General features: G+C 37.6%; 1 protein-coding gene across 3 annotated transcripts in view; it reads right to left on the reverse strand.

Moving 5' to 3' along the window:
• The window catches only part of DNAJC15 (DnaJ heat shock protein family (Hsp40) member C15), an 86,769-nt gene that overhangs the window by 43,847 nt on the left and 28,924 nt on the right, over positions 1-13,998 (reverse strand). For all 3 annotated transcript variants that reach the window (XR_005832810.1, XR_005832806.1, XM_040623124.1), the window contains exons 3-4: positions 13,283-13,356; positions 4,984-5,060 (exon numbers count right to left, since the gene is read on the reverse strand). Coding sequence is in view for 1 of the 3 variants with exons in the window: in XM_040623124.1 (XP_040479058.1) it covers positions 4,984-5,060; positions 13,283-13,356 (151 nt within the window). In the remaining 2 variants the exon portion in view is untranslated. The remainder of the gene's footprint in view (positions 1-4,983; positions 5,061-13,282; positions 13,357-13,998) is intronic.

A 13,998-nucleotide genomic window follows, 5' to 3' on the forward strand; every position in this document is an offset into this window, starting at 1 on the left:
TACGTGAGAAATTTCTTTGCCCTGGCCGCTTTCAATACTGTATCCTTGGATCTAATATTTGCGAATTGCACTATGACGTGACGTGGTGTAGGTTTGTCGTGGTTGAGCTTGGGAGGGGTCCTCTCTGCCTCTTGGACCCGAATGTTTGTTTCCCTTGCTAGATTAGGGAAGTTTTCAGCTACAATTTGTTCAAATATCTCTTCTAGACCTCTGTTTTTCTCCACCCCCTCAGGGATGCCGATGATTCTGACATTGGAACGTTTCATTGAGTCAGTAATCTCCCGTAACCTACATTCCTGAGCGTGGATTTTTTTGAGTCCAGATTCTATTTTAGCTTTTTCTTCTACTAACCCATCCTCCAATTCGCTGATACATTCTTCTGCCTCATTCACCCTGGCCGTCAGAGCCTCTAGTTTTGACTGCATTTGGCTCATAGAATTTTTAATTTCTGCCAGATTTGCTCTCATTTTGCCCTTAGAGATTCTACATTCTCATTAACATTTTCGTTAATACTTTTTTCAAGTCTACAGATCATCTTGACAATTTTTACTCTGAATTCTGTTTCTGATAATTTGGTTATATCCATATCCATTAGTTCTGTGGCAGAGGCCACAGACTCATTGTCTTTTCTTTGCTGGGGGGATTTCTCCTTCTCATCATTCTGATGAGGAGAGGTTGCGGGGTTGTCCAGAGCCCAAATTATTGACCAGGACCCAGGCCGTGCGCCCTTGTTTTATAGGGATCTTAGGGATGTGGGCTTCTTGATTTTTCAGCCTGCCTTCTGGGAGAGGGGCCTGCCGCGCAGATACTCAAGCAACCCTGTTTGGGTAGGGTCTCCGTGTCCCCTGCGAGGGGGGATGGGGATGGGCACACTGTGAGCCGGTCTTTCCAGGCTTTTGTTCTCTGGCGGCTTTCCCTGGCGGTTTGCTGTGCCTCTTCTGAGAGTCAGAATCTCAGCCTCTGTCTCAGAACAGAGGGATCGCGGACCGTTCTCCACTGATGTTCTGGCCACTTTAACTCTGTTTCTGTTGGTGCTGCTCAACCCTGCAGCGTCCTGCGATGTGCGCCCCACACCCGGCGTCCCAGCCCTCACTTCCAGGACCGGTACATCTCTGTCCTTTGTGTTTCTAGCACCGCCAGCTGCCAGACGCCCCCGTGAGTTCCCGGAGCTCCCGGTCTCAGTCTGGTTCCAGTGAGCACACTGGAGCTCCGTGAGAAGTCTGGTGGACCTCGCTCCCCGCTCACGGTCTCAGTCTGCTGTCTCGCGGGTGCCGGTCCGCAAGTCCGCCCGCTCCCCCGTACAGGTGGCTACCACTTCCCGGTGCCCGAACGCGGCGGCTCCCTCCCCCTTCCGTTTACCTTCTGATATCTGTGCACGGTTTCACGGCTCCCCTCTTCGTACCTCAATACTCAGCGCTGGAGATGTTCATTTGTATAGATCCAGACGTATCTTCCTGCGTCTCAGGCTGATTCCGTGGATGTTCAGGCTGGTCTGGTACCTATCCAGCTCGACTCAGGGGACCGGCTGAAAAAGGGGTCCCCTACTCCTCCACCATCTTAACTCCCATATTATTATTTTTTTTTAATTCCAGTATGTTTAGTTTCCTGTAGTAAACTTACATTATCATTCTCTTTTGTGGTACTCTGTAGCACTGCTTTCCTTTATTAGTTATGTTTTCTAGTTGTTCTATAGATGTTTGACATGTCTCCTTAGGAAGATACTAAAGAGCAGAAGATATGATTTGTATCTTAAAATAGTATCTAGTATTGAATAACGCAATATGTGCTTAATGCATTTTATACAGCCCTCCAAAAGAAAATGGCTATAAAAAGGTAAATTCCTTCAAAGAATAATGGCTCTATATTAGTAAATACTAATATACACATAAGGGATTATTCTACTATAGAAAATATACACATAAGGGATTATTCTACTATAGAAAATTTTAAAGTAGAAAAAGAGGAGCTTTAAAAAACATTTCATAAAGCAAATCAAATGTAGACCACTACATAGTGAAGATGTAAGTTCAGTAAAATCCAAATTTGCATTCTATGTGTTTTTGGAGGGAGCTTGTATGGTAGGTTGCATTTTATTCTGGATATTAAACTTTAATTTAGCACACAAGACAAAACCTGAATATTATCCTTGATAATTATACCTGATAGATTATCCTTGGTAATCGCTTACATTGCCTATAAAAAACAGTACACATGGTTTTGTACATAAAGTCCATAAAGCATTATGTACAATGAGGTCTGCCATCCACCGAACTAGATAGACTGGAGGAAGTAAGAAATGCAAGGAGAGGGGCGCCTGGGTGGCACAGCGGTTAAAGCGTCTGCCTTCGGCTCGGGGCGTGATCCCGGCGTTCTGGGATCGAGCCCCATATCAGGCTCCTCCGCTATGAGCCTGCTTCTTCCTCTCCCACTCCCCCTGCTTGTGTTCCCTCTCTCGCTGGCTGTCTCTATCTCTGTCAAATAAATAAATAAAATCTTTAAAAAAAAAAAAAAAATAAAAAAAAAATAAAAAAAAAAAAGAAATGCAAGGAGAGTTTATATGTACAAGTATGCCATTCAAACCATTCTGCCCTTAAGATAATAATTATCAGACTCTTCATGGTGAACTTTGGGGATGAGGGAAGTATTCTTGTGTGCCTGCAGAGTTTATTCCCTTTTCCTTATTGCTATATTAAGTCTCTAGGAACTTAGTACATTTAATAAATTTATTTGTTCTAAAGATTAAACAAATGGGAGAATCCTAGTTCTTAAACATAGTATAAAAACTAAATAAAGAGCAATGTATCTCCAGTACAGACAATTTCACCAAGAAATTGAAATTATAACTTTAAATATCACATTTCCTAGATCAAGGAATACACACTGTGTTCCCTGGAATGCACTTGACTGGGAGGTGGGGTGCATGCAACTGAGTGCTTTTCTCTAATCCTCTGGCAACTGGAGCAGTTTTGGTTTCATTGTTTTTACTATTGGTCTTTTGAATAACATTTAGCTTAACACAGTTCCACAGAAGTTTTCAGAAAGTATGAAATCACACATGTGCATCATTTCAGAAAGTAACAGGTATAATAATAGTTTATCTGGGCAGCTCGGTAAAATATTTTAGGCTTCATGAAATATGTAAGAATGTACAGAATCATCTAGTAGCACATAGAATATTTTTTAATAGGTCATCAACAGAGTCAGCTCCATTTTGCCTTTACCTACTTGTTATATAGTCTAAATAGTTTAGATTCATAAATCACAGAGAATGGAGCCATGGTAATGTATTCACAACTTAAAGAATCTTCTCAAAATCAACACTACCTGATTGAAAGAAAAGGCTAGAGGAAAGCAAATAAGGCTTACCTTTCTATTTAACAAGTTAAGGGCAAATATTTAGCTTCCGCATTTGTGATACAGATGGGAAGAAAGAGGAGTCAACATTTATTTAGCACCTGTTATTTGGTAGGTACTTCTATAAAAAGGTATCCTCCTAGTGTTTTCTATTATTTCAACAAGGCTAAATAGTATTAATTCTACTCAAAACTGAGGAAACTGAAGGGCAGAAGAGCTAAAAATAATTTGACCAGGCTCATACAATGCAGTGATTCACTGACAGAACCAGGATAAGGATCTGTTTTGCTCAGCTGGTATTTGTTGAGTAGTTACTAAGTGCCATGTTTATATTAAGAATTATCTATGTAATAGTCTTCACAAAAATCCTACGCAATAGAAAGTGATATTATCTCTATTTTATAAATGACATTGAGGTCACATTGCTAGTAAATGGTAAAACCAGTATTCATACTCAGACTCACCTGTTATTAGAGGATATAATCTTAATCAGCAAATTATCCTTGTGAAATTTTCTACAGCTTCTAGTTCAACAGGATAAACCTTTATAACCATAAATCTTAAGTTCTAATTATCTGTCTCAACAACAGGAGTACCTTGGATGATGTTAACTGATAATCTCAAAAACCTTTGTGTTCAATTTTAAAGTAAGTTTCATATTCACATTTCAAGACTATAAATGGGATAGTATGGGGGCCCAATAAAAGTTCAAGAAAAATAATAATGCCATCCTGAATAATATTAAAGCAAATAATAATCAGCAATATAGCCAACCTCCTAATTTGGTTCCCCTACCTAAAACCTATTTTCAGTGAGATATTTCATCTCTTATTTAATAAAGTACCAAGCTGAACTGAGCTATTTCCCTTGCTCTCCACCGCTCTGTTTTCTTGCTAAGTCAAAAGAAATAATTAAATATTTTGGCCTTAAAAATCTGCTTATCTACAAGACATTTAGAAGAATATCAACATCGGGCTTTATGATCTATTTTGCTTGTACTGATTAAATCATCAGAAGATCTGTTGTAGATGACATACTGTAACCAACCCCACAAAAACCTGAGTGAGTTCTAAAGGAACATATGGTAAACAAATGAATATAGTGACTAGCAAATCTATAGCAGGGGATATTACTTAACACTAAAAGTTAAGAAAATATCACAGCGCAATCACACAAAACATTAACTTTCTCCTACGCTGTCCAAAGTCACACAATAAATAGATACTAAGGTGAAATAATTAGAATAAAATATGCTAGATGTCAAATTATGGAAATAGAAAAGAACTGTGAAACAGATCTCATATTATAACAGAAAAATGATAGATATCAAATTATAAAACTAAATTCAGAAAGAATTCAGTGTCACAAAGAGATATTTTGATAATTGCTGTGAAACTAGTATTCAGAGTTCCTTGTTAAGGAATAAAGACACATCACATCATGCCTGATATTTTTAGGGGCAGTAGGATATTCTCTTAGATTTGAGGTTTTAAAATGTAAAAATTTTGTATTTTCTCCTCTGCTTCCTATTCATAATTTAAAATACAAGGATAACTTTACTGTAACATTTTCTCCTTTTTTCAAAACAAGCTTGGCCACAGAACAATAATACTTACGCAGCACACCTACCTTATACCCAAAATAAGACTAGCTTCTCGCCTACTCATTTTCTGTTCAAATCCTCCTTTATAGTAGGATGAAAGGCTCTGTACAGGAAAGAAAGAACATGAAATAATTAGTTCCATGAATGAGGTAGCATGATCTCAATCCCATCATAGCTGCAGTAAGAGTAACGCATTTTATCAGAAGTCAACTCGAAACTGTGGAGGGGGGAGCACTAAACAATGATCCTTCACAAGAAACTATAACCAAGATGAACTTAAAAAACATTGACAATTTTTTTCACTTTCAAATACATTAATTTTTCTACATTAAGATATAACAGAATAAAAGAAATCAGTAGAAGCAAAAGGCTTGAACGTTTCCTAGGCTCTGGAGCAATTTTCTCATTGGACAACCTTGATAAGTCACTAATGTTGATATGACACACATCTTTTTACCTCCTGGAAAAAAGAGAAGGAAGAGGAGGAACTGACACAGTGAGGAGGACATCAGGATAGCAGACAGGCAGGCCAAGAGACACGAGAAAATGACGGCAAGGTCACTGAAAGGTGGCTGGAAAGGCATAAGGAAGAGCGTAATATTAGAGAGGCAAATGGGCCAGGTTGGCGGGGAAAGGCTATAAGTAACAGAAATAATTTAGGATTCTATTCTCAGAGCATTGGAGTAATGTCGTTTGACTTTATTTTGAAAGGATTACTCTAAATGCCATGTGGAAAATAGAAAGGTGCAAAAGGGAAGCAGGAGACCAGTTAAGAGGACACAAAAATAGGGGCACCTGGGTGGCTCAGTCGTTAAACATCTGCCTTCAGCTCAGGGAGTGATCCCAGAATCCTGGGATTGAGCCCCGCATCGAGCCCTGCATCAGGCTCCCTGCTCTACTGGGAACCTGATTCTTCCTCTCCCACTCCCCCTGCCTATGTTCCCTCTCTCGCTGGCTGTCTCTCTCTCTATTAAATAAATACATAAAATCTTAAAAAAAAAAAAAAAAGAGGACATAACAATAATCCAGACAAGAGATGATGGTGGTATGGGCCAAAGTGGTAATAGCAGAGCTAGTTTAAAAGTGAACAATGCTAGATATATTCTGAAAGCAACCCTAACATTTTCTTGGTAGATTAAATAAGGGATATGAGAAAGAGAGGGATTAAAGATGACGTAGTAATCACCATTATACACTGCACAGCTTCCCCTTCAGAAGTGAAGGACTTACACTTTGGATGCTGGGGCTGTTGCTGGCAGACAGCAGTCAGCTGTGAGACTCTTAGGAATTGCCTTGGCTGAAGAAAGCCAAGTTAGGTCCCCTTCCCAGAGCTCTGTTTAATGACTGGTTGATATGGGGGTATAAACATTGTAGTTCTCTAGAGCTCAGTCCTTAGCCTTCATATCTATAATTCACTTATCAGGTGATATCATTTAGTCTCATGGCTCCTTGCCCCAATCTGGGACAACCACAATGAGCCATCCAAGCTTCAGAGCTTGGCATGGGGTTGGCTGAGGCCTTTGTTACGACTGTACTGCAGCCTAAACTGTCGCTTTGTCCTTCCTTCTCTTCCCTTCTGGAGCTGTCCATCCTAAGAGCATTCCCTAATGAACTACCGTTGCAGGATTTCTATTCCTTTAGTGCCCGCAGTTCTTGGTCATGCTGCTTTGAAGAATGAAGAAGCAGACCAGAAGAAGAGTGGTGGGCAGCAAGGCAAAGTTTATTGAGCGACAGTACAAAGCTCCCAGAGAGGGAGGGGACCCAAGAGGGTTGCTGTTTTGACATTTAAATCTAGGGGCTCTTATGAGTTCTTTTGCGGATCTATCTCAAGCATCCTGAGTGGGGGGCCCCCTGTGGACTGGCTGCTAAGGCGTGCCAATCAGGGCTTTGATCACACAACCATCTAACTATTGGTTATTATTCACATGCTGGTGGTCTTTTTGGGCTAAATGGAGATATCCAAAGCTAAATGGAGAAGTCTGACTTGGAGGTAACATTTGGGAGTCATGAGTATATAAACAGTATGTAAAGCCATGAGACTGGATGAGATCACCCAAGGAGTGAGAGAAGTCCAAAGACTGAGCCCTACAGACTGCAAGTTTGAGGGGCAGAGAAATGGAGATGAATCAGTAAGCAGACTGAGGAGGCCCAGCAGTGAGGCAGAAGGAAAAGCAGACACCAAAAGTAAGGAAGGGAAAACAGTTTCGAACACTTCTTATAGGCTAGGTCAGATGTGAGCTGAGACAGACTGCTGCATTTATCAAAGAGGTCAAAGTCTTTGACAAGAGCTGCAGGGATTGGGAGTGAGAGTCTGATTAGAGTGGGTTTAAGAGAGAACAGGAGGGAAGGAATGGGAGACAGCAAGTACAGACAATGCTTTAGTTCTTCACAGAGAAACAGGATGCATGAACTCAACTTTTAGAAGGACAAAAACGCAACAATGATTGTACTGCACATGTTTTTAAAACATGAACCCCTATTTTTGTAAGGAAAAATAAGTAAGTGTATGTTTACATAAAACAACATCGGGAAGTATATACACTAAAATGTTATTTTTGGTTGGTGACATCATGAATAATTTTTTTTCTTCCTTATGTTTATTTTTACTTTCTAAATTTTCAACAATGAACATAAGCTACTTGTACAATTTTTAAAAAAGGAGAACTAAATAAAAGACCAAGGAAATTATTAGAATTTAAAAAATGAGTCAGATCTGGTCATTTATATAAGCTGTTGTCTTTGAACAGCTTGTTATAAATTTCTACTTGGTAATAATGCCCTGGTAATTAATTCATTTAACAAGCACTTCAGCACCCAGTACATGCCAGGAACATTTCAAATGCGACAGGTCAAGCTTTGTCCTTCATCACACAGATGCTAATCTACCAATGTACCAGTGTTGTGAGGAATATGATTTACTGTTTCAAGCTGCAAGTAATTTACAATCTAGAAAGAAAACTAAAAACAATATACCCTTCTCCAAATTGTGAGGGAAGGGAGAAAATCAAATTATTTAAGCACACGTAGTAACCTGGACAAATTATACACGCGCACACGTACACAGAGCAGAACATATAAAGGACTAGGGGATTTAACAGAGGAATAAGAGCTGGTTTTAAGTTTTCTCTCAGCAGACTAAAATTTTTACTAGATGCATACCTTCCTCCCTGACATTTCTATAAGTATTTATTTACCTTAGGGAGCTCCAAAATTAAAACATAATAAACATGATAAATTGATGTTTCATGAAGTGTCACTCCCACTAATCACAAAGCTCATTAACCCTAATGGCAGATATTGTATCTGAGCAATTTTTTACTTTTAGTTTTGCCCAGGTGGAAAAGGAGACCCAGAACTTAAAATCTAGCATTTGGATGAGGCTCACACCCTAAAACACTGACCTGTTTATGAGTAAGCGAATCCGCGCGTATCGGTAAAGAACAACTATAGGACAACTCTATCAAACAGAGTGGGTAGTTCAACTTTGTTTGTTTGTTTACACTTTTCTAATAGAATTTCTAAGAACAGAAACAGTATGATTCCACTACTTTTATGCTGCTGTCTATTTGAAATATACCCTGAACCTTACAAATTATTATTTTGTATTATTCTATTCATAAAGTATATATATAAACAACATACCTCAAAATCATTTTCCATCTAAAATTGGCATTAAATGCCATATATCACTAAAGGAAATATGAAATGAACCAAGTTAAACAAAATCTTCATTAGAAAATTTACTCAGCCAAGAGCCTGAAATACAAAAGCCCTCCAGACAACCAAAGAAGAACTGTATCACTCCATAATCTTAAGAGAAGAAATACATTTACCATAAACTATAAATTCCTATTATTTACAACAATCTATTTCATTTAGAGAGCGTCAGAGGGATGAGTTTAATTTGTGCTGTTTCCATGAATTTCACTTAACCATAAGACAAGGGAAGTCCAAATTTTAAAAACTATTCAAATAAAAGGACATTTTCACAACAGAAAAATAAAAGCCTTAAAAGAGGATGAATGACTTGGGTTTTTTCCAAAGGAAAAAAATTAGGGGTAAACATTAGTTGAGTTAATAACATATTGATATATTAAAAATCAAGCAAAAAAGTACTGGTTCAAAACAGAAGATTGCATAAAAAAGGTCTTTTGCTTTCTAAAGTGCCTTTGAAATGAGAAGAGAGATGTTTTTAAAAGGAAAAGTCCATTACAGGCCTAGAAAATAAGAGATGATACAAGTAACAAACCCAAAACTGTAAAGAAATACTGAAAGGCTGCACATGTAGAAAAATCACTGCAGCCTCAAACACCACAGGAAAGAAGAAAACCCTTCTCAGGAAATTAAGAAGAAAACCCTACCTTTAGAGCCAACAAATATAATAAAACATCAGGATAATTAATTAAACTGGAACAGCAGAGATGACCATTCCTAACTCTAGTAATACAGAGCATAAGGGCCTACCGCCTGTCATTTTGCCCTCAGGCTAAGAAAGACAACTGCATGCCTGGGATGAATGTTCTTGTAGGGGGTAGGTCCCAAGAGAAGCAAAGGAGAGTACTAGCATATCACATTTCAGAACCCAGAAGTCTGGGGAAGGACACAGTTATGCCAAGGAATAAAATATACATAGTACTCAATCTCTCCTCAACCTCTCTCTGGAGGTCCAAGACTGCCTCTGGGCTCCTTGCTTTGGAAGACATGCTGTTGATATAACCCATCTATGTATTCACAGCCTACTATCAACCCTCTCATTCAATTAAATTATTGAAGTAAGTCTGCTAAACTGCCAAGGAAGGTGACTTATATTAATCAACTTAGTTCTCACAAACATAAACCAATAACCAAATATTATCAGACATTTGAACAAATCCATTATTACGGGGGAAAAGCAGAACAAAGATGAACAAGGAACAACTCGTCTTTGGAGGAAGGAGATAAATCAGGAAGCAGAAGAGGATTTGACAAAATTTGAATTAGTATCTGATATCCTATCATAAAAGCATAAGTTGCTATGAAAAGGAAACAAAATTTCCAGATATTAAAATAATACTGATGTAAAAAATTTAGCGGATAGACTAAATAACAGAATGGCCACTGCTAAAAACCAACCTGGTGATGTGGAAAATAAGCTGTGGAAATACTGCGGGATGGAAAACAAAAAGATAAGAAGATGGAAAATAAGAAAGAAAAATAAGAAAGAAAATGTTCAGAGACATAAAGGATAGACTTAGAGGTACAATGTGTCTCTGATAAGAGTTCCAGGAACAGAGAAAAAAGACAATGGAAGGAAAAAATAATTAAAAAACAGTATAAGAGAATCTTCTAAAATAAAAGGCAATTTTCACTTGTCTAAGAATACCTGTGAAATTTCAGAACATCAATAATAAAGAGAAAATCCCCAAAACTTCCAGAGTTAAAAACAAACAAAAATCACCAAAAAACTAAAAGCCTAAAACACAAACAACAGAAGAAAACCAAAACAGGCTGCTTACAAAGGAGTATGAATAAGAACATCAGAAATTCTGGCTAAGAGTCTGAGTGTACCAGAAACTGTGGCTAAGAATATGCAGGAAAGCATGTATGTGGGCACTGAGGTTCATTTCAGTCTGAGCAGAGACTTTCTTTTTTTTTTAAGTAATCTCTACCCCCAATGTGGGGCTCAAACTCATGACCCCAAGATCCAACGTTGCAGCAGGCTCCACTGACGGAGCCAGCCAGGAGCCCCGAGCAGAGACTTCTGTACTCCTCTCACACTGGCTCCACCAGATTCCAAAGAGCCAGCAGCTAACTGATGAGTAACAGTGAGAGCAAAAGAAACAAACTATTAGCAGAGAAGAACCTAAGACATTTACCAACCATGCATTTCATATGAAAAATTACTCTAGGCAGTATTTCAGAAAAATGGAGGGAAAAAAGGGATGACAAAACAAAGATAAGACTGAAGAACAAGATGATGTTAAAGCACAGAGAAAGCAAACTCCAAGGAAAAATTTAAAAGAACCCATAGGAACCTGAAACTTGCAGGCTTTCTTTTGAGTCACAGAGATTTTGTGGAACACGGTTACAATTCCCATTTTTTAGCAACTCTACTTGGTTTCATAATGAATCATATTTACAACACCAGAACACTGTAAATGTCATGTTTTGTGAAGTTTGACACTTTGGAATCATTAGTGCCAAGTCTCCCTAAACTTATTAATATTTAAAGAATTGTTGAAGACCCTCTTATCTTCACAGAGGTATGATGATGATGGTGGTGACGATGATGATGATAAAGATGTTCTAAGAAATATTTTCACTACAAATTGCAGGAGTAGTACTGTCGGGGGGGGGGGGGGGGGAAGGAGCCAGATTTACATAAAAGTGTTCCTTACCTCAGGCCCACAAAGGAGAAGGAAAGAGGGATACATCATTTCTCTCTCCTTAAGAAATGCAGGAACCAAGTTCAGTATACCTGTGACAATCTCTTAAGTTATTCTACCTTATCCGTGAGCCTCCACAGAGCAGTGAAAATTTTCTCATTTTCTTGCTCTCTCTTCCTTTACAATGTTAAATAATGTAGTTCTACAAACTTGTGAGTCTTTAATTTACAATATAAATATATCTACTGAAAATCACCTTAACAGAAAAGAAATAATTTCTGAAATTTTCTCCATGCGTTATTTATAAACATATGGAAAGACATAAATAACAATCCATTAAAGAACTACGCTATTTCCACTCCTATATTTCAAGCCACCATTATCTATTACCTGCACTATCTCAATACCCTCTTAACTGGATGGATAGCTTTTACTGTGGCTCATTCTTGTCTACACTCCGTGCAGCGGGCAGAGTGATAATCTAAAATGCAAACACACTGGCCCCATGCTCAAAACCTCCCAAAGCTTTCCATTATAAGGAAAGTAAAATTTGCAGTTTTTATCTATAGTCTATTGGGCTTTAAACGATCTAGGCCCTACTCTACCACTATTCGCTTTGCATCCTCTTCTGGAGTTATTCTCGCTGCAAAGCTCATTTCCACCTCAGGACCTTTGCAGTGTTCTCACCTCCTGGAAAGCTCTTTCTTCAGACATTCACCTGGCTTTCTCCCTCATCTTCTCAGAGAGGCCTTCCCTGACCCACCTAATATAGATTCCTCTCTGTTGTTATTCTTCAACCTCTTACACTGATTCAGTTTTCTTAAAAGCAGTTAACACTTTTACATATTATGTATTTTACTTATTTACTCGTTAATTGCCTGTGTCAACTAAAATGTATGCTCCTAAGGGCAATATCTTTGTATGGTCCCTGACCACAGCCCACTCCCCACAACAATGTCTGGCATGTAGTAGGAGTTTATGAATATTTACTGAATGAATGCTAAATACCTATTAATACTGCAGCCAAATAAAATATAAATAGGAAAACAGAAGGAAAAAAAAACCCAAAAACATGTTCCCTCTAATCACAGACATACATTTATAGGTCTGCAAAATCACTTGCAGTTCTTTTGAACCTGAATTTAATTATTTGTCAATATGTCATCCTTTGACAGCGTGGCCATTGTTCATGACTAACTAAGCCTCACAAGCCTGTAATGCCTTTGCTAAAACAAGCCATTCATTCTCAAATTGCTGCAAGCCAAGGTGATCTATCCCATATCTGTTTCTATTTCCCTTCTATTTTCGAAGGCAATGTTTGTGCTGTAATGCTTCAGTGAGTTTTCTTTGCATTGTGTCCAGTTACAAACCAGTTCACTACACTGTAGCTTTTTAGATACCTACTATCATTCATTCTTCACTTACATTCAGCTCAGCAGAGTAACTACAATGTCTGTAGATGAATGTATAAGCCCTACAGGATTTCAGGATTGCACTCTTATAATTTTATGTTTGAGATGACCAGGTGGTATAATACAAGGGGACTAGTACAAAATTTTAGGATGAAATAAAATCTTGGGTAAGCTCCATCAGGGTAGGGACCATGTCTGTTTTGTTCATCAACTATACCCAGCTTCTACCACAGGGGTAGTATAGAAAAGCACTACAAGAATAAATTAATATTAATTAAACAAGGAAGATAAATTACCTCAAAGTTGGTGTGATACTAATATAGAGAATATAATGATTAGATGTCGAAGCAGGAATGAGGTTAGAAATAAAAATAATGTGGCCAAGAAACTAAAACAAATCAATAAATTAAACAAACTGTCCAAGGATATAATGAAAAAAGTAAACTACAAATGTTGGAAAATCCAAGACATTTTCTGAATTACTATCAAAGACGGCATATAAACAAAAATCAAAATGAGCCTTCTAACTAAAGCCATTTTTAACTCACAGGAGTGGAAATCTTCTTTGCTGTTTCTGTGATTACTTGTTCTAGAGGTTTCCAAATCTGAAATGCATAGCGACCTAAACAATAACAGGAACAAAAGCAAATATATTTTCTATAATCAAATACAATACCCACAAGGTACTAACCACAGTATTTGCTGACAGCTTCTTCTATATACATTATTTCAACAACGATTTCAAACTTTACCAGAAATCCTATTTTTTCAAATTTCTCATTTATTAAATAGAGGAAGCATTTCATATTAACATCATTAAAGTAGTTACTAAATTTATCAAGTACTAATTCATGATTATAAAATTAGAAATTGTCAACGTTTATGTATCTTACATTTATACAATATGCTAGGTAACAAAAAAATAATATCCTAGTACTCTTTCCACCACAAATTATAGATAAAGTCCTCTCATGTATGTATATTCACACATCTGATTATCTGTACTGGTTTTCTCAGTGATAATCACTTTGAAATATATAGAAAACAAAAACTACTTATGATCTGTACAACATAGGAATAATTTTAATGGAGTTACCTCTAAAGTAAAAAAGCAGTTATGTAAGAAATATTCACCAAAGATGTTTACTGTCAATTTCTCACTAAGGATGACTATTCTCCTAAAAACATATTTTATTTTGGTGCTTTCTTTTCTTAGGTATCCTATTAATTAAAACTTCTCTGAATCTTCAATAGCAAAACAGAT

The sequence above is a fragment of the Ursus maritimus genome, unplaced genomic scaffold, assembly GCF_017311325.1.
Source record: "Ursus maritimus isolate PB19 unplaced genomic scaffold, ASM1731132v1 scaffold_10, whole genome shotgun sequence".
Classification (NCBI taxonomy): Eukaryota; Metazoa; Chordata; class Mammalia; order Carnivora; family Ursidae; genus Ursus; species Ursus maritimus.